A 25,133-nucleotide genomic window follows, 5' to 3' on the forward strand; every position below is an offset into this window, starting at 1 on the left:
TGATTTTCTGGTTGTTTTTTTAAGATTCTGTCTCTCATAGTTGAAGTGTACCTACGATAAAAATGACAAAGCTCTCCATTCTTTGTCGGTGGGAAAACTTTCAAAATCGGCAGTGTATCAAATACTTATTTTCCCCATTTTAGATCTCTTAAACTTGATCTTAGCCCTGGTGAGGCTGGTGTACTTACTCCATATATATCACATTAGCTGTAAAACCCTGATATTAAAATAATCACTTTATGAGTCTAGCAAAAGAGCGAAAGAGCTCATAAAATAAGTCAGGGGTATTTTATCAAATTTGGGTTGTTGGACATTGAGTTTAAACTGTCTAAAACAGGGACAGGCATATCATTGGTGCAACCTGTGCAGCCGCACGGGGCCCGAGAGCTAAGGGGGCCACTTCTACCTCCAAAGCCAGTGGAATTGTGTATTATGAGGAGCCATTGGACTGAAAATGGCCCATATATTGTTCTTGCACAGAGGCCGTCTTCTGTTCGTGTCTGCCACTGGTCTAAAAGGATTATCAGCCATTCTGATGTGACTATTGACAGTACACCTGTGTCAACAGGTCGAATAAAGTATATACATTTATTAACCCTTTTCGATATCTGGCATAATAGTATGCAGATGTCAGACTCCCCTGTTTAGTGCAGGCTCCAGCGCTGAGCCCGCAGCTTTGCGGGCACATGTCAGCTGATATATACAGCTCACATGTGCCCGCAGCAGCCACGGCGTTTAACTAGATAAACGCCGCTGTCAATCTCTGACAGCGGCATTTAACTCGCTTTTCCGGCAAGCACGTTGGAAATCTGGACCATTGGTGACCCCGTCACGTGATCATGGGTCACCAATGGGTTGGCATGACAACCAGAAGTCTCCAACAGACCTCTATGGTTGTCATAGCCAGATTGCTATGAGCGCCACCCGGTGGTGATCTGATCATCGTCTGTATGTAGCAGAGCTGATCAGACAACTGCAGCTTCTAGTGTTCCATGGAGACTATTGAATAATGCAAAAAATAAAAAAAAATGTTTTTAAAAATATATATATAAAAAATAAATAAAAGTTCAAATCACCCACCTTTCGCACCATTTAAAATAAAAGAATAAAAAAAAAAATCAAACACAGGTATACTTGGTATAGCCACGTTCAGAATCGCCTGATCTATCAAAATAAAATAAGAATGAACCCGATCGTTAAACAGCGTAATAAACAAAAGTAAAAACGCCAGAATTACGTTTTTTTGGTTGCCGCAACATTGCATTAAAATGCAATAACGGGCGATCAAAAGAACCTATCTGCACCAAGATGGTATCCTTTAAATCGTCCGTTTTTGTACACAAAAAATAAGCCCTCACCCGACCCAGGTCACGAAAAATGACGTTACGGGTATAAAAAAAGAACCTAGACATGTGTGGTGTCTATGAACCCATAATAATCTGGAGAATCATAATGTCAGGTCAGTTTTAGCATTTAGTGAACATGGTAAAAAAGCAAACCAAAAAACAACTGTGGGATTGCACTTTTTTTTTGCAATTTCACAGCATTTGGAATTTTGTCCCATTTTCCAGTACGTGATATGTTAAAACCAAAGGTGTTGTTCAAAAGTACGACTTTTCCCGCAAAAAACAAGCCCTCACATGGCCTTATTGATGGAAAATTAAAAAAAGTTATGGCTCTGGGAAGAAGGAGAGTATCAGTTTGCATTGTGAAATTTGGTGATAGATCCGCTTTGAGTGAGCCACATAAAACTTTTTCTGGAGACTAACAAATAGTTATTTTTCTTTCATGCTTTTAGCCTAAAGGAAGGTTTCCATCTAAAAAAAACTCCTTATTAAATATAGTTTGTGCTTTTCTAATCTCTAACAACCAGCTGTTATATGTCTATATAATCAATATGTGCAACATATAATATAAAAAGAAAATGACTTGTATACCTCTTTCACATTGAGGTCCAGTAAATCCGTAGACACAAGCACATCTGTTTGGTCCGATACAGCGTCCACCATTCTGACAGCCATTTTCACATACAGCTTTAAGGAAAAAAAATGTAAAGCATTTTATTATTCATTTTATGCAATGACATTTGCGATAAACAAAACATTTACCAGATGCTGTAAAGAAAAGTTGTAAAACCTTGCAAAAATTCATCTCAGATGGAAAGTCTCAGCACAAAACGTCATAATGAAAATAGAGAAAGAAGACCCATATACCGGTATTGGTCAGATTGGATAGTTTTTCTAAAGCTCACCTATACATATTAGGCCGCCTTCACACATGCGAGTTTTACGGACGTAAGAGCGCAGAATCTACGTCCGTAAAACTCGCAAAAAATACGGCACAATTATTCTCTATGCCCCTGCTCCTATTTGCCGTATTTTACTGATCAGTATTATACGGCTTTCTACGGCCCTACAAAATCGCAGCATGCTGCGTTTGTCACCGTACTGCGCAAGAAATACGCCAATGAAAGTCTATGGAAGCGTGAAAAATACGGATTACACACGGACAAGCAGTGTGACTTGCGAGAAATACGCAGCGCTGTTAGAGAGAAAAGCCGGTAATTCAGTGCGGTGTACAGTAAAATCACACTGACAGCTTACAGTAGAATAGGTAGAATAAATGTGTACACATAGAATAGGTATATATATATATATATGTCAGTGAGACACATATATGTATATATATTAATATTTATTCCAGCGCTAGACAGCTTGAAAGCCGGTAATTCAATTACCGGCTTTTTCCTTCTCCTTCCTAAAACCCGACATGATTTGAGACATGGTTTACATACAGTAAACCATGTCTTCTCTCCATTTTTTTTGCAGATTCCACACTACTAATGTCAGTAGTGTGTATCTGCAAAATTTGGCCGTTCTAGCTCTTAAAATAAAGGGTTAAATGGCGGAAAAAATTGGCGTGGGCTCCCGCGCAATTTTCTCCGCCAGAGTAGTAAAGCCAGTGACTGAGGGCAGATATTAATAGCCTGGAGAGGGTCCACGGTTATTGGCCCCCCCCTGGCTAAAAATATCTGCCCCCAGCCACCCCAGAAAAGGCACATCTGGAAGATGCGCCTATTCTGGCACTTGGCCACTCTCTTCCCATTCCCGTGTAGCGGTGGGATGTGGGGTAATGAAGGGTTAATGCCACCTTGCTATTGTAAGGTGACATTAAGCCTAATTAATAATGGAGAGGCGTCAATTATGACACCTATCCATTATTAATCCAATTGTAGTGAAGGGTTAAATAAAACACAAACACATTCTTTAAAATTATTTTAATGAAATAAAAACAATGGTTGTTGTAGTATTTTATTCAACGCCCAATCCAGTCACTGAAGACCCTCGTTCTGTGAGTAAAGAAACATAATAAACCAACAATATACTTACCCTCCGCAGATCTGTAACGTCCAACGATGTAAATCCTTCTGAAGGGGTTAAAACATTTTGCAGCAAGGAGCTGTGCTAATGCAGGCTGCTCCTCGCTGCAAAACCCCAGGGAATGAGGCTAAAAATAGATCAATGATCTATATTTAGCATCATTTGCGGTGAGGCGCCCTCTGCTGGCTGTTCATAGATCGTGGGAAATTACCTAGAAAGCCAGGGAGCCAGGGAGCTTTCTAGGTAATTTCCCACGATCTATGAACAGCCAGCAGAGGGCGCCTCACCGCAAATGATGCTAAATATAGATCATTGATCTATTTTTAGCCTCATTCCCTGGGGTTTTGCAGCGAGGAGCAGCCTGCATTAGCACAGCTCCTTGCTGCAAAATGTTTTAACCCCTTCAGAAGGATTTACATCGTTGGACGTTACAGATCTGCGGAGGGTAAGTATATTGTTGGTTTATTATGTTTCTTTACTCACAGAACGAGGGTCTTCAGTGACTGGATTGGGCGTTGAATAAAATACTACAACAACCATTGTTTTTATTTCATTAAAATAATTTTAAAGAATGTGTTTGTGTTTTATTTAACCCTTCACTACAATTGGATTAATAATGGATAGGTGTCATAATTGACGCCTCTCCATTATTAATTAGGCTTAATGTCACCTTACAATAGCAAGGTGGCATTAACCCTTCATTACCCCATATCCCACCGTTACACGGGAATGGGAAGAGAGTGGCCAAGTGCCAGAATAGGCGCATCTTCCAGATGTGCCTGTTCTGGGGTGGCTGGGGGCAGATATTTTTAGCCAGGGGGGGGCCAATAACCGTGGACCCTCTCCAGGCTATTAATATCTGCCCTCAGTCACTGGCTTTACTACTCTGGCGGAGAAAATTGCGCGGGAGCCCACGCCAATTTTTTCCGCCAGTTAACCCTTTATTTTAAGAGCTAGAACGGCCAAATTTTGCAGATACACACTACTGACATTAGTAGTGTGGAATCTGCAAAAAAAATGGAGAGAAGACATGGTTTACTGTATGTAAACCATGTCTCAAATCATGTCGGGTTTTATGAAGGAGAAAGAAAAAGCCGGTAATTGAATTACCGGCTTTCAAGCTGTATAGCGCTGGAATAAGTATTAATATATATACATATATGTGTCTACTGACATATATATATATATATATTCTTTTCTTTTTGGGACACATGGATCACTTCTATAGCGGTATGTTGGTTTTGCAAGCCTGCGAGAAAACCACGCAGTACGGATGCCATACGGATTACATACGGAGGATGCCATGCGCAAAAAACGCTGACACAGCCTGCCTACGGAGGAGCAACGGACCATTTTTTTGGGGACTTTTCAGCGTATTACGGCCGTAATATACGGACCGTATTGTTTTACGCTGTGTGTGACGCCGGCCTTAGACTAATGTGATCCATAGCCGCCGACATCGACAGGTTTGGCCAACAGTCAAATGTGTTTGAAACCCGGGGACAACCGATTAGTGGGGGAATTAAAGGGGTTTTCCCAAGAGCAAAGTACATTTTAACTACCGTAATAGATCTTAAAAGAAAATTAAGATCCACAATTGGATGTGTTAAAAATATCCCTTATAAATGTGCCCCCGCTATGTGCTGTGTAATGGCTGTGTGTTACGGTCCAGGAACATGGTCGGCACATCTCTTGGTCAGGGGAAGAAGTAAACAAGAGTATACAAATATATCAATATGGGAACACAGCTGCTGCTTTCTGTGAGGTGAAACATTTCCCTGCCTTTTTAAAAATATATTTCACCTCACAGAAAAAAATCATCTAATCAGTTAAGATCCCCTGCTGTCCTGTCTGTATCCTCTTTTGCTTTCCCGCTGCCCAGGAGGTGTGGTATGTCATACCGCGTTCCTGTTCGGTCAGACACGGCCATTACACAGTACACAGCAGGGGCACATTTATAAGATTATCTCAGCACAGGAACATTTTTTGAGGAACCTATTTTTATTTCAGCAACTATTGATTAAAGGTACTTTGCTCAAAAGAAAAATCCTTAGGCCATGTTCACACATTGAATATTTAATGAGTTTTTACTTCAGTATTTGAAAGCCAAACCAAAGAATGGAACATGCAGAAAAAAGTGGAATAGAAACACATCACCACTTCTGCATTTTTCACCCACTCCTGCTTTTGGCTTACAAATACTGAGGTAAAAAAAACTCACCAAACACTCAACGTGTGCACATGGCCTTAAAGATCCACAAATTTGGACTGCTGATATTTTTGTTATCCCAGAGATTAGCCACTGCCATGCATGTCTGGCACCTGCTCCTTCATGGAGAACACAAGAGCACTTGGCTGAGCGAGCACTCCTGTATATGGACTGCTGACATGTATTTTAATAAGTTCTTTCTGTTTGCAACTCAATAGACTCTAAACAAGCATTGTTTCAAACTTTATGACATCGTTGCTTCTATATCAGTTCTCAGTTTTCTAAATTTGACCATTAAATTACTCTATTGTTGATGCATGGCATCTTGCATTTCTGTTGTCTGAAGCAAAAAGAAAAAGACTAAAGGTGAGGGTGGCTGCAGCCCACCTAGGTAATGAGCCAAAACGTATTGCTTCTCTTTTGCATTGTTGTTATGGTCAAATCTACAGACATCTGACTGAACTACTGATGTGTACTGAGAAGCCTAAGTGTACAGTTCATTAAATGAGAAATAGGAAGTCAAAAGTAGTGATGGGCGAACCCCTAGGTCTTCAGGTTCGGCCGAACAGTTACAAAAGGTTCAGTTCAGGTACCAGAACAATACTGGAACCTGGACCCCATTCCTCCTCATTTTTGACAACCATTCTATGCGTGGTAAGGGGCCATGCATGCTGGCCCCCCAGCCTAAAAGTAGCAGCCCACAGTCGACCCAGAAAAATCTATTAGATGCGCCAATTCTGTCGCTTTGCCCGGCTCTCCTCACTTGCTCTGTGGTGGTGTGAAGTGAGGTTCATATTTGTAGGGTTGATTTCATCTTTGTATTGTCTGGCCCACGGCTTAGTACTGGAGAGGTGTCTATAAGACACCTTTCTATTACTAATCCTATAGTCATATTGTAAACAAACACACAGCCAGAATTAAGTCTTTTATTTGAAATAAAAAATAACAGGACAGAGGAGCCTCTTAAAGAAGGAGTTACAGGTCTGTGAGAGCCAGAAATCTTGCATGTTTGTAGGTGACCAAATACTTATTTTCCAGCATAATTTGCAAAATAAATCTTGCCAAATCAGACAAGGTGATTTTCTGGATTTGTTTTCTCATTTTGACTCTCACAGTTGTGGTCTACCTATGATGTCAATTACAGGCCTCTCTCATCTTTTTAAGTGGGTGAACTTGCACAATTGGTGGCTGACTAAATACTTTTTTCCCCACTACTACAGTCACTACTGTACCTCCTAACTTGTGTTAGAGTGAGATATGCTTTCAAACAATAAAAAAGAGGTGCGCAGTGCACCCAATTGTTGTATACCTTTACTATATAAACTAATACTAATCGGTATATATTAATGTTACATGACAGTTTAATACAGTATTAAACATTGCCAAAAATTAAAAAATAGCACAAAAATGTATTTAAACAACCTACTACCTCCAAAGTGGATGGCATTGTGTATAATGATGAGCTATTGGATTGTAAAGGGCTCATATATTGTTCTTGCACAGGAGCCTCTTCTGTCTGTGCCCGCTCCTGTGGCTAATGATAAAAAATGGCATCGGGAGAATATAAAGGTTTGACACTCGAATTACAAAGACTACCCTTGATTATATACACACTGCTCAAAAAAATAAAGGGTATCCTCCTATGCTTCGAAAACTTCGCCTCTTGCTTCAATCATGGGAGAAGTTGCACCTCTCTTGGCTAGGCCGAGTACGTGCCCTAAAGATGACCATTCTCCCCAAATTACTCTATGTATTTTGCGCCCTGCCTATCCCTATCCCTTCACATTTTCTTAAAATGGCTCAAAGATCGATAGATGCTTTTGTTTGGAGGGGAGGCATCACCAGGGTTAACAAAGCTACTTTCTACCGTCACCGGCCTAAAGGAGGCTTGGGAGTCCCCAATCTTTTAAAATATTACCGCGCAGCCCAATTAGGCCAACTGACCCTATACCATGCCTACACTGATCTCCCATTATGGCTATCTCTAGAAGCTTCCGAATTGCATCCCGATACTCTAGACACAGTATTATGGATTCTTCCAACCCAATGCAAACATATCTCGAACCCCATTATAAAACACTCTCTTGCAATCTGGGACTCACTGAAATACTCTTCACAGCTAATTTCACCCTTTCTGCCCCTCGCTCCTATTTGGGGTAATATCCTATTTCCCCCAGGCATGGGATCCCTTAGAAACTTTCATATGTGGGTTGAAGCAGGTATAACTTGAGTTCACCATCTTTTCAATGTCGACGGGATTATCCCATTCCCAGCCCTAAAAGAAAAATACCATCTCCCTCCCGGAGAAATATATCGTTATTTACAATTAAAGAATTTTGTTAGCTCCTTACTAAAAAATTCTACCCCTCCCTACTCCCTTACTCCATTCGAACAAAAATGCCGTCAAAGCCCTCATGCCTCAGGAATTATATCTCTCCTCTACTCACATATCAACTCCCCCTCGCATAGGCACTGCTTAAAATACACTTCTCGTTGGGAGTCCGATATTGGGTCTACCCAGACTGACTCGGAGTGGTCCCAAATTTGGTCCTCCTCTACCGGAGGAATACTAAATACTCTCATGTTGGAAACTAACTCGTGTTGACCCGCTGGTACTTGACCCCAGTCAGATTGGCTAAGGCAGTGGCTAACTACTCCCCAAATTGCTTCAGAGGATGAAACTCTATTGGAGACATGTTTCATATATGGTGGCTATGCCCGATTGTCAGAACTTGAAGACTTTGGATTAGAATTTACCATTTAGTTTCCTCTGTAACAAATATAAACCTAAAAAAAAACCCTTTGGAGGCCTTGCTCAGCAAACGCATCCCTTACATCCCCAAACACACTCGAGCTCTTATCTCATTTATATTTTTAGCAGCCAAACAAATCATAGCTTTAGCATGGAAAAAACAAATCTAGACTTTTCCGCAGTTAAATTATGCCTCTCTTGGTATATGATTAACGAGAAACTTTCGGATATTCTTACAGGCAAAGTTGGTAAATTTGAGAAAATATGGCTCCCCTGGGCGGAATACACCAATCATACTCCTTTTGCCGCACCTGCACTTTACCTAACTAACCCTGAACTGTCTGATTCAGAATGACTCTTCATAGTTACTGTACGCAACGCGCTTTCACCCTCGGGCTCTTCCCCCCCCTCTCCCCTGTCCCCCACTGTTGTTAGTTCATATGATTGCGTGTTATGTGTTTACATGCATTATTATATAGATTACATTTACAGCTTTGTATTGATATTTTCTTTATTATCACTTCATATGTAAATTGTAAATTCCCAATAAAAATTTATTGTATATATATATAACTCCAAGTAAATCAAACTACTGTGAAATCAAACTGTCCACTTAGGAAGCAACACTGTTTGACAATCAGTTTCACATGCCGTTGTGCAAATGGAATAGACAACAGATGAAAATTATTGGCAATTATCAAGACACACTCAATAAAGGAGTGGTTCTGCAGGTTGGAACCACTGACCACATCTCAGTACCAATGCTTTCTGGCTGATGTTTGGTCACTTTTGAATGTTGGTTGCACTTTCACACTTGTGGTAGCATGATACGGACTCTACAACCCACACAAGTGGCTCAGGTAGTGCAGCTCATTCAGGATGGCACATCAATGCGAGCTGTGGCAAGAAGGTTTGCTGTGTCTGTCAGCGTAGTGTCCAGAGGCTGGAGGCGCTACCAGAAGACAGGCCAGTACACCAGGAGACGGGGAGGGGGGCGTAGGAGGGCAACAACCCAACAGCAGGTCCGCTACCTCAGCCTTTGTGCAAGGAGGAACAGGAGGAGCACTGCCAGAGCCCTGCAAAATGACCTCCAGCAGGCCACAAATGTGCATGTGTCTGCACAAATGGTTAGAAACCGACTCCATGCGGATAGTCTGAGTGCCCGATGTCCACAGATAGGGGTTGTGCTCACAGCCCAACACCGTGCAGGATGCTTGGCATTTGCCACAGAACACCAGAATTGGCAAATTCACCACCGGTGCCCTGTGCTCTTCTGGTGCCCTGCACTCTTCACAGATGAAAGCTGGTGCCCTGTGCTCTTCACAGATGAAAGCAGGTTCACACTGAGCACATGTGACAGACGTGAGAGAGACTGGAGACGCCATGGAGAGCGATCTGCTGCCTGCAACATCCTTCAGCATGACCGATTTGGCAGTGGGTCAGTAATGGTGTGGGAAGCCATTTCTTTGGAAGGCCGCACAGACCTCCATGTGCTCGCCAGAGGTAGCCTGACTGCCATTAGGTACTGAGATGATATCCTCAGACCCTTTGTGACACCATATACTTGTGCGGTTTGCCCTGGGTTCCTCCTAATGCAGGACAATGCCAGACCTCATGTGGCTGGAGTGTGTCAGCAGTTTCTGCAAGATGAAGGCATTGAAGCTATGGACTGGCCCGCCCGTTCCCCAGACCTTAATCTGATTGAACACATCCGGGACATCATGTCTCGCACCATCCACCAATGTCACGTTGCACCACAGACTGTCCTGAAGTAGGCGGATGCTTTAGTCCAGGTCTGGGAGGAGATCCCTCAGGAGACCATCCCCTGCCTCATCAGGAGCATGCCCAGGCATTGTAGGGAGGTCATACAGGCACGTGCAGGGCACACACACTACTGAGCATCATTTCTTTGTCTTGAGTAATTTCCACTGAAGATGGATCAGCCTTTAACTTCATTTTCCACTTTGATTTTGAGCATCATTCCAACTCCAGACCTTCTTGGGATATTAGTTGTGATTTACGTTGATAATTTTTAGGTTTTATTGTTCTCAGTACATTCCACTATGTAATGAATAAAGATTTACAACTGGAATATTTCATTCAGTGATATCCAGGATGTGGGATTTTAGTGTTCCCTTTACTTTTTGAGCAGTGTATATTAGTATGGTTTTACTAATTGCAGGATGGAGTTATAATTAAAACTTTTTAACTGGAGACCTAAGACCTAATCATGTATCTAATGCTTTAGGCCCACCATCATTGTGCAGCTTGTGCTACATTTGTTATTGCACACAAGTATTGAAATCTTGGATTTTTCCCCTTTTTTAAAAAAATATTTGAATGAAAGTAAAAAAACAGTTATAGCTTTCACATACAATCAGCCAGAATAATCCAAAACTGATTAATAAAAGTCTGTGATGCTGCTATAAAGGAATTGTTATGGTTAGAAAACAGTTTCCATTGACTGTCCACACACACGCGGAGCTGTACTTGTGCAAGACCTAACTTATCACATAGCTACCATGTCAAGCCACACTAGACTGATCTGTAAATGTGGGAAATCAAACATTTGAGAGTTTCTGGCCATGGGAAATTGGTATGGAAATGTTCCCAGCCCTTCCCGTCTCTGGTCATGAGAATTTGCAGTCTTTCCTATTATTTTGTGGTGCTTTTTAACAAATGGTTTCCTTTCTATGGGGATTCATTCCAGGCTTGACAACACCCCAGATAAATGCCAAGATGGACCTAGAAAAGTGCTGTGAAAGAGGCAGACTTGGATAGCATGATTGCATGAGGATGCAGACTAATTGGATGACTGAAACTGGCCGTCATCCAAAGCCACTAGGACCAGGTTCAGTCCCCCACAGACTCATATGTCTAGCCAAGGGCAGACTGTAAAAAATATTTAGAAATGAAAGCCCATTTAATTATGCTACGCAAAAATGTCATTTATTTCAGTTTTTCTGGTATGGAAATATGAGCTATCCCCAATAAACTCTGTGGAATGTGCCGTGATCCTAGGGCTGGGGACAGGTGCATAGTGAAAGGTTTATTAGCCAGGTAATAATAAAATTCCTACATTACAACGCTTTATTAAAGAACCACAGTCACTAAGTATAGCAAACACTCTGATGGCAGCGTAAAGTATGAAGAAAAACCCTGATTCCAGCGTTGGATCACTTGCTGGGCTTTTTGCAGTAGTTCTGATAAACCACTCCTTGTATCTGTTATCTGCTCTGTTAGTCTTCTGCTATGTATTTCTCGATAATCATGAGCTCTGGCTATCCTCGAGCCCCACCATTGGCTGACTGATTTCTGCCTATGCACAGTGTAGGCAGAAAGCTGCCAATAAAAGGTACAGGCAGAGCCCATCATTAAGAGACCGGGCAGAACTGCTGCCACTAAAATAGTGATTTTATTAAAACTACAGCAAGAAGCCCAGTAAGTGAAACAGTTCCGGAATATGGGTCTCTACCCCTATGTTATGCTGCTTTCAGATCGATGAACTGGACTGTCTCCATCAGTCGCATAGTTTTAGTTAGGCTAGACAGGTTTTATAGCTCAGGTACCAGTAAGCCCAGAACCCAAAGATGTCATTGTTTCGCATTAGATAACAGCTATTGGCCCTGCCTAAGGCCGGGGTCACGCTTTCGAGAAACTCGCACGAGTCTTGCGTCTCAATGCCCGGCACTGCCGCCGGCACTCAGAACGGAGCACTCAGCTGCATAGAAATACATGCAGCTGCACACTCCGGTCCCGAGTGCTGGCGGCAGCGCCGGGCATTGAGACGCAAGACTCGTGCGAGTTTCTCGCAAGCGTGACCCCGTCCTAATAGGAGGGTGTAAGCTTATTTTAATGAGGACAGGGAGAAAGCTGTTGCCATAACCCCCTAACAGCAGGCTATCTCCTGGCAGCTCTTGAAATCCAACATGCAGAACACAATACTTCTTTCTGCCTGACAGACATTGAGGAATTATCATCATACAAACTGGAATTAAAACCAATCCTCACAAAAGTAATGGGTTTGTCCAATGTGGATGACCAGATGGTGTGAAACAGATCCAATAATACATTTTGACATCAAATAAGGCTCAACAATGCTCAACAATTTCTGAAGAATGAAAACCTTTATGAAGACGTTTACGTAGTTGAAGCCCATGTCCACAGTAAACCACTGCAACCTTGCTTGCAATAATGTATTCATAAAAACGTAACATGGGAGCCAATGGACGATGGTTGTCCAAAACATGGCTTCAGTCAGAGGTACAAATCACAACCACTCAGTAAATAAAAATGGACATGTGAAAATGAAACTTTTTTTGATCACTTTTGTATGTTTATTTAATATTTTGCATAATACATACATAAATACATACATAATATGGAAGGTAGAAATGTATTTAAAGAGCATCTGTCATTTTAATTTTCTTTTAATAAATGAATAGAACAGCTGAAAATAATACACCGTAATAGATCTGGTTTCTCGACCTGAGCTGATCATTCATTCTCAAAATTCTTAATTCATGGGTAAAATGTGTGCTTGGTGAAGTCAGATTTCACCATTCAGTTGGTGCTCATAAAGTGCTCTCCTCTCTGTAAAACTTTATGAGCTCCAAATGTCATCTCCTATCTCAGTAATGGGAAGATCTGACTTCACTCAGTAGAGTTTTTACCCATGAATTGAGAGTAAAAAATCAGTCCAGGAAGAGAAAGAAGACTTTTCTAATAAGATATATTACAAAGTTTATTTTTTTTAAATGTTTGTGTGTACTATTCATTTATGAAATAAAAATGTAAAATGACGGTTACTCTTTAAGGAAGCACACATCTATAAACCTGTATCCTACGCAATATATTTAAAGGAAGGTTTCAGCCATTTTAGGTATACATACGTTGTCCACAGTGGGTCCCGGTGTATCCTTTTTGACAGGCACACGCGTCCTCATTGCAGGTTCCTCCATTCATGCAGCGCACATTGCAATTCATAACTAGGTAAAATGAAGGGATAATTATATACTGGTATTAGTGAAATAGGTTAGGAGTGGTGAAACAAATGTAGTGTCTTTAACAGGATAATAATTGATGCATAACATGAAAACATTAAATAAAATATTAACAAATGAAAAAAACATAATTGGCTAAAATGTATTAAAATGATTTACCATGTGCTATTTGAGCTCAGTATACTTCCACTCACAGTTAATTAAAAAGGTTGCCTGGTTCAGAAAACCAAATATTTATTACCCTAGTAGATAATTCTGAGTTAATGGATACGGGAGCCCCCGTCACAGATTTCGTGAAAACAGTGAACACCTAGAATCCCATGTTGTGATGCGCTGAGAATGGCTAAAACGCATCTCTGCCTCTGGAGAACCCAACATTTCTGTGCATTACTGTACATAGATAGTCAACTGATGTCAATGAAAATCACAGGAAAGGGAAATTGGGGATGATCCTTTCAGCTGGTAATCGAAAATGGTCCGCACAAGTAGCTTTGCAGTTTTTTATTTGGTCAAACGTGTATCGAAGTACCACACACTTCTTCAACAGGACAAAAGAAAAATCTGTTTTCTGCTTCCTAATTTTTCTCTCATGATGTCCATGGGCGTCGTGTGATGCCTCATTTCTATCGTGTAATGATTTACTTGATATTTGCTATTGTTTCATACTATGGTAGCTTATAGGAAGCATTCAATCGGCTTAATGAAAGCTTCTGCTCTCGCATAGATGTCCAGGGACGGGCATTCACTCAGGGTGTATTCACAACTGATTTTCATTATGGCGTCATATGCTAAGAAGTGATACTATTTTTCCTGGAGGCCAGGAATTCTCTGGAGAAATGGTACTGAGCTGCTGAAATCTTTTTGTGCCCCCCTCCCCGTAGAGTATGCAATTAAAAGTTCTACTCTTGGGTGCACATAATGTTTTACTCATTGGATGTGTGTTTGCCATTCCAAAAACTTCACCCAAAAGAGTTCAGGGAATTTGAGCTACCACGTCATTAGGATAAGCATACAACTAGTTAGGAAGCAGAGAAAAAACACGGTAGGGTGTTATCCAATTAAAACAGCTTATCCTAATACAGTACATGAAGGGATAGCTGTGCTGCTTCCACACTGCTGGTGGTAGAGTGGATTAATTCAGGTTCGCCAAAAAAAATTTCTGTTTTTTTATTTTGTCAACGCGTTTCGAAGTTCATACAATTTTTCATCAGGACAAAAAAAAAAAACATTTTGTCCCGATGAAGAAGTGTTTGAACTTTGAAAAGTGTTAACAAAATAAAAAATAATGGAAATGTATTTGTGTGAACCTGGACTAACAACAGCCACAGCTATCCCTTCTTGTATTAGGATGAGCGGTCATACTCACCATATGATCCCCTGGGTGCACAAAGCACATGACCCTTTTCATTCAGGGCGTTATTGGTCTGGCAGATATATTACTCACTAGTCACTACAGATTTGCAGATTTTTTGAGGTCACTGGTTCTTGCCTTCTCTACTTTCTATTTCCCTTAGTATATTGGGCAGATGTGCACTGCAAGGGTTTCCCATGGCTACTTATTTGATCATTTCTGTGATTTGTCATGAAAATAATGAAAGCTCCACTCTAAGGTCATGTATGATGCAATTCTGCTGCATTTTTTTTTACCCCAAATTTGGAAAGTCGCTAAAAAAAAGGAGTTAAATTACTGAATTGCGTCATGTAATTATGGCCTAATTGGTTGCTGCATGCAAGACCTTGTCTGTGCTAGTTCCTTAGCTTAGTGGTTTGCTCCAGACCTGCATTTGGCAATTCTGTTTGTTCCATTTTGGAAGTCAAGTAATTCAAGTAAAAAACAGATTGATGGTATCATTGATGAAAATGGAACCAGAGGGGCCCCACTGATTATTGTCGGGTTTGTGTGGGCTTTGTAATTTGTTAGTTTTCAGAACAGATATAAAGCGGATCAAGTATCATACATTTTTTTACCATTAATTATTATAATGAATGAGGCCCCTGTACTTTCATATTTATCAATAACTAGATGGTGGCCCAATTCTAACGCATCGGGTATTCTAGAATATGTATGTATATAGCAGCCACATAGTATATAGCACATGCCACGACATATTCTTAAATACCCGATGCGTTAATACAGGCCACGCAGTATATAACAGTGGCCACGCAGTATACAACACAGCCCAAACAGTATATAACAGCCCACGCAGTGTATAACATTGCCCACATAGTATATAACACTGGCCACGTAGTGTATAGCAGCCATGCAGTATATAACGCAGCCAACACAGTATATAACACTGCCCACGTAGTATATAGCAGCCATGTAGTATATAACGCAGCCCACGCAATGTATAACATTGCCCACATAGTATATAACACTGGCCACGTAGTGTATAGCAGCCATGCAGTATATAACGCAGCCAACACAGTATATAACACTGCCCACGTAGTATATAGCAGCCATGTAGTATATAACGCAGCCCACGCAGTATATAACATTGCCCACATAGTATATAACACTGTCCACATAGTATATAGCAGCCATGTAGTATATAATGCAGCCCACGCAGTATATAACATTGCCCACATAGTATATAACACTGCCCACATAGTATATAGCAGCCATGTAGTACATAACGCAGCCCACGCAGTATATAACATTGCCCACATAGTATATAACACTGCCCACATAGTACATAGCAGCCATGTAGTATATAACGCAGCCCACGATGTAACAGCCCACATAGTATATAGCAATGTGGGCACTATATGCGTGGTTAAAAAAGACTTAAAATAAAAAATAAACATATACTCACCTTCTGTAGGCCCCTTGTAGTCCTGGCGCCTGTGTGCGGTGCACATGGCAGCTTCCGGTCCCAGGGTTGGTATGAGCGCAGGACCTGTGATGATGTTGCGGTCACATGACCGTGATGTCATGGCAGGTCCTTCTCGCATAGCATCCTTGGCACCGCAACCTGCCGCTTGCACTGCCGAGGACAGCGTGCACGTCGGAGGGTGAGAATAACCTTTTTGTTTTTAATTATTATTATTTGTAACATTAGATCTTTTTACTATTGATGCTGCATAAACATCATCAATAGTAAAAAGTTGGTCACACAGGGTTAATAGCTGCGTTAATGGAGTGCATTACACCGCGGCATAACGCGGTCCATTAGCGCTGCCATTAACTCTGTGTGAGGGCTGACTGGAGGGGAGTATGGAGCGGGCACTGACTGTGGGGAGGAATGAGCGGCCATTTTGCCGCCGGACTGTGCCCGTCGCTGATTGGTCGTGGCAATGGTCGTGGGTGTTTTGCCATGATCAATCAGCGACTTGGATTTCCATGACAGACGGAGGCCGCGACCAATGAATATCCATGACAGACAGACAGAAAGACAGATGGAAGTGACCCTTAGACAATTATATAGTAGACTAGATGGTAGCCTGATTCTAATGCGTTGGGTATTCTAGAATATGTATGTAGTTTATTTATGAAGATTTTAGAATAATACATTGAATACACAGGATTTGGCCGGCCGCGACCAATTAGCGAAGCTTGTTTCAAATCCCGCGCCAATTCGTGACTGCGCCTGTCGCTGATTGATCGTGGCCGGCCATGTAGTATATAGCACAGCCCACGAAGTGTATAACAGCCCACATAGCATATAACACAGCCACGTAGTTTATAATAGCCCACGTAGCATATAACACAGCTCACGTAGTATATAACAGCCCACGCACGCAGTGTATAACACAGGCCACGTAGTGTATAACACAGGCCACGTAATGTATAACACAGCCCACAAAGTATATAGCACAGCCACATAGTATATTACACAGCCCACGCAGTATATTGCACAGCCCACGTAGTACATTGCACAGCCCACGTAGTACATTGCACAGCCCACGTAGTATATTGCACAGCCCACGTAATATATTGCACAGCCCACATAGTATATTGCACAGCCCATGTAATATATAGCACAGCCCACGCAGTACATTGCACAGCCCACGTAGTATATTGCACAGCCCACGTAGTATATTGCACAGCCCATGCAGTATATAGCACAGCCCACACAGTATATAGCACAGCCCACGCAATATATAGCACAGCCCACGCAGTATATTGCACAGCCCACACAGTATATTGCACAGCGCACCAGTATATAGCAATGTGGGCATCATATCCCTGTTAAAAAAAAAGAATTAAAATAAAAAATAGTTATATACTCACCTTCCGTCGGCCCCCGGATCCAAGCGAAGCTTTTACCAATGCTCCTCACGTGCTCTGGTCTCAAGAGTGCTTTGCGGTCTCGCGAGATGATGACGTGGCAGTCTCGCGAGATGATGACGTCGCAGTCTCGCGAGGCCGCTACAACATCAAGTCGCAAGACCGCAATGCATGGACCAGTCACCGGAGCGTTGCGAGGAGCGGGAAAGGCCTGGGCTGGATCAGGAAGGTGAGCATATAATGATTTTTTATTTTTTTAAATTATTTTTAACATTATATCTTTTTACTATTGATGCCGCATAGACAGCATCAATAGTAAAAAGTTGGTCACACAGGGTTAATAGCAGCGTTAACGAAGTGTGTTACACTGCGGCATAATGCGGTCCGATAACGCTGCCATTAACCCTGTGCGTGCGCTGACTGGAGGGGAGTATGGAGCGGGCACTGACTGCGGGGAGGAAGAGTGGCCATTTTTCCGCCGGAGATAGATAGATAGATAGATGGCTTGAGAAAGGCTCATTTGGAGCCGAAACGTCGTGGTAAAGACATGTGGGTCTGATTAAACTCTGCACAGTTGATCAAGATATAATGGAGTGCTGCCTGTTTTTTGCCTGAATCTATAGATAGATAGATAGATAGATAGATAGATAGATAGATAAAGAGATATGAGATGGATAGATAATCAGATAGATGATAGATAGATAGATAGATAGATAGATAGATAGATAGATAGATAGATAGATAGATAGATAGATAGATAGATAGATATGAGATAGATTGACGATAGATTGATACATATGAGATAGATAGAGAAACATGAGATGGATAGATAGATAATTAGATAGATAGATGATAGATAGATAGATAGATAGATAGATAGATAGATAGATAGATATGAGATAGATAGATAGATAGATAGATAGATAGATAGATATGAGATAGATAGATAGATAGATAGATAGATAGATAGATATGAGATAGATAGATAGATATAAGATGATAGATAGATAGATAGATAGATAGATAGATAGATAGATAGATAGATAGATAGATAGATAGATATGAGATAGATAGATATATAGATAGATAGATAGATATGAGATAATAGATAGATAGATAGATAGATAGATATGAGATAGATAGATAGATAGATAGATAGATAGATAGATAGATAGATATGAGATAGATAGATAGATAGATAGATAGATAGATAGATAGATAGATAGATATGAGATAGATAGATAGATAGATAGATAGATAGATATGAGATAGATAGATAGATAGATATGAGATAGATAGATAGATAGATAGATAGATAGATAGATAGATAGATAGATAGATAGATAGATAGATATGAGCCATCAGAATAGTGGTAGTGAATCCTGCTGATTTGTAGATAGGAGAGTCTCCACTGTCTGATCACAGCAGATATCTGAGCAAATGAGAACAATTTCATGGTGACAGTTTATACAGACTTCAACTTTGCAGAAAACAATTAATTCCACAAGTAAACATTATTAAGCACTTCGGAATTCAGTGAATGAATTTACCCCCCCACCCGAGCACCATTAATTCCCTAAACATGTAGTTTGTACATTAGGTTTATGAGAGATGCAGACAAAACGTAACGAGCGTTTCACAACTAGGAACTCCCATGGTCAATTGTCAGTGGAAAAAACACAGAAGGTTTGTAAGGATAAAATAAAGATCCCTAGGGTTTCGGAACAGGTTGTTGGTTCAGCTGCAGCTCAATACTTTCTGTAGAACTAAAATAATCTCTTTCTTTTTATACGTTCCAAAAAATACATATATATTAAAAAAAAGTTGGATGTTGTAGGTGGAAACATTCTGAGCCAAACGTTTCTTGAATCATTGTGAATAAATCCAGCCATCGCACTCATTTAACCCATTTCATGCCACTAGCTGATAGTATGCAATGGCAGTAAGAAATGACAATTATCACCGGTAAAAAATACATGTTTGTTAAAAGATCATAGTTATAAATGTGCAGTATTTGTGCAAGGTGAAATTGAAGTTTTTCTTCTAGAATAATGTGAACTGTTCAATGTAATCTACGTAATGATACACAAGATATATTTATAAATGATATCTTAATTGACCGGGTAATATGATTTTCATGAAATTGTGCTGATTAATCTGGTTGTACACAGTGGGTACGGAAAGTATTCAGACCCCTTTACATTTTTCACTCTTTGTTTTATTGCAGCCATTTGGTAAAATAAAAAAAAGTTTTTTTTTTTTCATTAATGTACACTCTGCACCCCATCTTGACTGAAAAAAACAGAAATGTAGACATTTTTGCTTATTTATTAAAAAAGAAAAACTGAACTATCACATGGTCATAATAAGTATTCAGACCCTTTGTTCAGAAACTCATAGTTAAGTCACTTGCTGCCAATTTTCTTGTGATCCTCCTTGAGATGGTTCTACTCCTTCATTGGATTCCAGCTGTGTTTAATTAAACTGATAGGACTTGATTTGGAAAGGCACACACCTGTCTATAGAAGACCTCACAGCTCACAGTGCATGTCAGACGAAATGAGAATCATGAGGTCAAAGGAACTGTCCAAGGAGCTCAGATACAGAATTGTGGCAAAGCACAGATCTCGTCAAGATTACAGCATAATTTCTGCAGTACTCAAGGTTCCTAAGAGCACAGTGGCCTCCATAATCCTTAAATGGAAGAAGTTTTGGACCACCAGAAGTCTTTCTAGACCTGGCCGTCCATCGGGTAATCGTGGGAGAAGAGCCATGGCGGGAGAAGTAAAGAAGAACCCCAAGATCACTGGGGCTGAGCTCTAGAGATGCAGCAGTGAGATGGGTGAAAGTTTCACAAATTCAACTATCACTGCAGCCCTCTACCAGTCGGGCATTTATGGCAGAGTGGCCCGACGGAAGCCTTTCCTCAGTGCAAGACATATGAAAGCCCGCATAGAGTTTCCTAAAAAACACATGAAGGATTCCAAGACAATGAGAAATAAGATTCTCTGGTCTGATGAGATGAAGATAGATCTTTTTGGTGATAATGCTAAGCGGTATGTGTGGAGAAAACCAAGCACTGCTCATCACCTGCCCAATACAATCCCAACAGTGAAACATGGTGGTGGCAGCATCATGCAATGGGGGTGGTTTTCAGCTGCAGGGACAGGATGACTGGTTGCCATTGAAGAAAACATGAGTGCGGCCAAGTACAAAAATATCCTGGATACAAACTTCTTCCAGAATGCTCTAGACCTCAGACTTGGCCGAAGGTTCACCTTCCAACAAGACAATGACCCTAAGCACACAGCTAAAATAACAAAGGAGTGGCTTCAGAACAACTCTGTGACCATTCTTGACTGGCCCAGCTATAGCCCTGACCTAAACCCAACTGAGCATCTCTGGAGAGACCTGAAAATGGCTGTCCACCAAAGTTCACTATCCAGCTTAATGGAACTGGAGAGGATCTGCAAGGAAGAATGGCAGAGGATCCCCAAATCCAGGTGTGAAAAAGCTTGTTGCATCATTCCCAAGAAGACTCATGGCTGTACTAGCTCAAAAAGGTGCTTCTACTCAATACTGAGCAAAGAGTCTGAATACTTATGACCACGCGATATTTCAGTTTTTCTTTTTTAATAAATTTGCAACAATTTCTACATTTTTTTTCAGTCAAGATGGGGTGCAGAGTGTACTTTCAGGGCCGCCATCAGGGCATTACTGCCCTGACTGGCATATGGGGCCCGTGGGCAGAGGGGGCCCGCATCAGGCCCCGTCTCATCTGCTCACCGGGCCCCCCTACAGGCGCTGTGGCACGCTATTGTTACAGTTTAACAGCTTCAATCACAACAGTCATAAGTAACAATGTTAACAATACAATAATTAAAGCAACACAACCCGAGATATACAGCGAGTAGAAAGGAGGGCAACAAAATTAATATAGGGGATGGAGGAACTACAATACCCAGATAGATTATCAAAATTAGGATTATTTAGTCTAGAAAAAAAGACAACTGAGGGGCGATCTAATAACCATGTATAAGTATATAAGGGGACAATACACAAATATCTCGCTGAGGATCTGTTTATACCAAGGAAGGTGACGGGCACAAGGGGGCATTCTTTGCGTCTGGAGGAGAGAAGGTTTTTCCACCAACATAGAAGAGGATTCTTTACTGTTAGGGCAGTGAGAATCTGGAATTGCTTGCCTGAGGAGGTGGTGATGGCGAACTCAGTCGAGGGGTTCAAGAGAGGCCTGGATGTCTTCCTGGAGCAGAACAATATTGTATCATACAATTATTAGGTTCTTTAGAAGGACGTAGATCTGGGCATTTATTATGATGGAATATAGGCTGAACTGGATGGACAAATGTCTTTTTTCGGCCTTGCTATGTTACTATGTTACATTTAGACAGGTTTAGGGCGTAAAACAGTTCATGGGAGTGCTTCTTTATTAAGGTTACATCTTATATTTGTCACATCTTATTTGTTTCACAGAAAGAACATATACCGTCCTTGAGGCGGTGTTCAACCAGTGAGGCACCTTCAGCGTATCTGCAAGTACAATTTCCTGACATATCTGGCAGGGAACCATATATTTTTTTCAGTAAAATATATAGCAAATGAGTGTCTTTCTTACACTGTATTGAAAAGCATGGTCAGCATTTCTTGGTGATAGGAATCAATGGCAGATGTATGCATAAGTCCAGCACACCATAAACAAGCATGTTGAAAACACGCTTCAACCTTAATCACAGTGATGTGCTGTATATTTTTATTTAATTCAGCTTCTCATTGAATATATGCTAAGAAATGAGTAACATAGCCAAATTATAAATATGTTAAAACCTACAAGAGAAAAAGTAAGCAAAAACCCTGATGGAACTAAGTAAGAAAGCAAAAGTGTATCTTCAGTTTACTTGTAGACTTTAGTTTATTAAAGGGGATGTCATCTTCTCTGCACAAAGTGGTTTTTAAATTATCTGTAAGGATAGGGGATAACTATGAAGCTTGGCACAAATCCTTTAATTTCTCAAGTAAAATCATGGAAATGCAGAGGTACAAATGGAGCAGCTCTGGAGCTTGAGATGTCCCTCTGCTATAAATGAAGACACAAATTGTGTAAATTGTATATGCCAGTAACCTCAGAAAGGCCAACGTCACAGTGTAACATTTTAACTGTACGCAGAAGGAGCATATTTTCTAACACATGGATTATCTACCAAGAAAACATTAGCTGTAATATTGTTCCTCAGAATTCTTCCAGTCCACCCAATCTGTTGAATGGGATATAACGGTCTCTCAGTAGGCCTATGACAGCCAGTATCATCTGCTGGTCCCTCTAGTCTCAAGGTTGGTGCTTCACAAACTATCCTGGCCTAGTAATTGCTCCTGATGTCTGTCCTGCACTGCCCAAAAACAGCTCCTATGAAAATCCTGCATGATTTGGTAACTAAGGTGTGAAGAAACCAGAGTATATCTTAATTACCCAGACGACTATGTTTTTGCAAACCAAGAAGAACTGACTTTTTATCAGTATATTGGCTTGTGGATTTAAGTGTTTATGTCTGGTGGGTCAAGAAGACAGAGTTGCAAACTGATATACCATTTAACATACTGTGTAAGTTAGAGACACGAAAATCCCTTTCTAGATCATAAAAATAAATCCAACTCTACATAAATTATATGACAAAAGAAAAGAACCTCTAAGTGCAAAACAGACCAAATACAGAGTATCTTATGGAAAATTAGTACCTTTATTAAACAAAATACAATACAAATGTCATTATTCAGAGTATGGCTAACCAAGCAGGATAGGAGAGGTACACAATCACCATGTCAAGCAGAGTAAATTATGCAAATTATATTAATTATATTGTAACAATCCAATAATTATAATGTAGACTTACTCATAAAGACCGTACTATTAGTAAGATAGCTAATCTAATTTATATATATTTAATGGTATTAAAGCTCATTGCATATATGAGAATAAATAAAGTGCATGTGCATAGGAATTTTTTGCAACAGAGCTGCTGACAACTACCTAAATGAGGCTACTATGGTAAAGAGCGATTGCACAAGTAATCCTTAAAAAATAAAGTGCGAAATGCCTAGAAAACTTAATGCAGAGCATAAGAAAGTGAAGGATGTTAAGTTACATGATTTTAAATATAATGTGCGTATATAGTTATATAGCTTACATGTGGTGAGAGACCTCAACCCCAGCCTGCCGCCTCAATGCGCATTTCGCCGTTCTTCGTCAGGAGACATGGTTAGCTATACTCTGAATAATGACATTTGTATTGTATTTTGTTTAATAAAGGTACTAATTTTCCATAAGATACTCTGGATTTGGTCTCTTTTGCTTAGAGGTTCTTTTCTTTTGTGATATAACATACTGTGTAAAGGTACCGTCACACTAAGCGACGCTGCAGCGATACCGACAACGATCCGGATCGCTGCAGCGTCGCTGTTTGGTCGCTGGAGAGCTGTCACACAGACAGCTCTCCAGCGACCAACGATGCCGGTAACCAGGGTAAACATCGGGTTACTAAGCGCAGGGCCGCGCTTAGTAACCCGATGTTTACCCTGGTTACCATCGTTAAAGTAAAAAAAACAACCACTACATACTTACCTACCGCTGTCTGTCCCCGGCGCTCTGCTTCTCTGCTCTGGCTGTGAGCGCCGGTCAGCCGGAAAGCAGAGCGGTGACGTCACCGCTCTGCTTTCCGGCCGCTGTGCTTACAGCCAGTACAGGAGGAGTGCAGAGAAGCAAAGCGCCGGGGACAGACAGCGGTAGGTAAGTATGTAGTGGTTGTTTTTTTTACTTTAACGATGGTAACCAGGGTAAACATCGGGATACTAAGCGCGGCCCTGCGCTTAGTAGCCCGATGTTTACCCTGGTTACCAGCGAAGACATCGCTGAATCGGCGTCACACACGCCGATTCAGCGATGTCAGCGGGAGATCCAGCGACGAAACAAAGTTCTGGACTTTCTTCCCCGACCAGCGACATCACAGCAGGGGCCTGATCGCTGCTGCCTGTCACACTGGACGATATCGCTAGCCAGGACGCTGCAACGTCACGGATCGCTAGCGATATCGTCTAGTGTGACGGTACCTTAAGTCTGTAATAGCGACTTGTACATAGTGTGTTTATCTTTGTTTATTGTGTGCTGATACGCTAATTGTTTATTGTATTCTGTAACCAGTTTGTTGACTTCGAAGGTAGATAGGGAAAGGCTGTGAGGGGAACTATAGGACACTGGGTAATTCTAAAAATAGCTTACAGGCCTCGGGTATAAAAAGACTCAGAGAGCAGATCTTATCACACAGAGCTACCAGCCAGACATTCTGCAAACCACCCAATGGACGAGAGACATGATTGCAGCCAATTAATCATGGCACGATCATGAGGGACATGGATCTATGATTCTATAGGAAACAACCTAGGGGTTTTCAGCTCCAGTTGGAAGGACACATATCTGATCCAGTGACCATCTCTGAACCATGGATATGTTTGGAGAAAGCCAGGTTTTGGGACCCGCTGGTCGCCTGGT

The 25,133-nt window shown here is 41.1% G+C and overlaps 1 protein-coding gene across 1 annotated transcript in view; it reads right to left on the reverse strand.

The window, feature by feature from the left end:
* LOC138650900 (fibrillin-2-like) overlaps window positions 1-25,133 on the reverse strand; it is a 263,684-nt gene that overhangs the window by 124,208 nt on the left and 114,343 nt on the right. Inside the window, exons 5-6 of the mRNA XM_069740769.1 lie at window positions 13,234-13,329; window positions 1,938-2,033 (exon numbers count right to left, since the gene is read on the reverse strand). Coding sequence (XP_069596870.1) covers window positions 1,938-2,033; window positions 13,234-13,329 — 192 coding nt within the window. The remainder of the gene's footprint in view (window positions 1-1,937; window positions 2,034-13,233; window positions 13,330-25,133) is intronic.

Source organism: Ranitomeya imitator, chromosome 1 (genome assembly GCF_032444005.1).
Source record: "Ranitomeya imitator isolate aRanImi1 chromosome 1, aRanImi1.pri, whole genome shotgun sequence".
Taxonomy (NCBI): domain Eukaryota; kingdom Metazoa; phylum Chordata; class Amphibia; order Anura; family Dendrobatidae; genus Ranitomeya; species Ranitomeya imitator.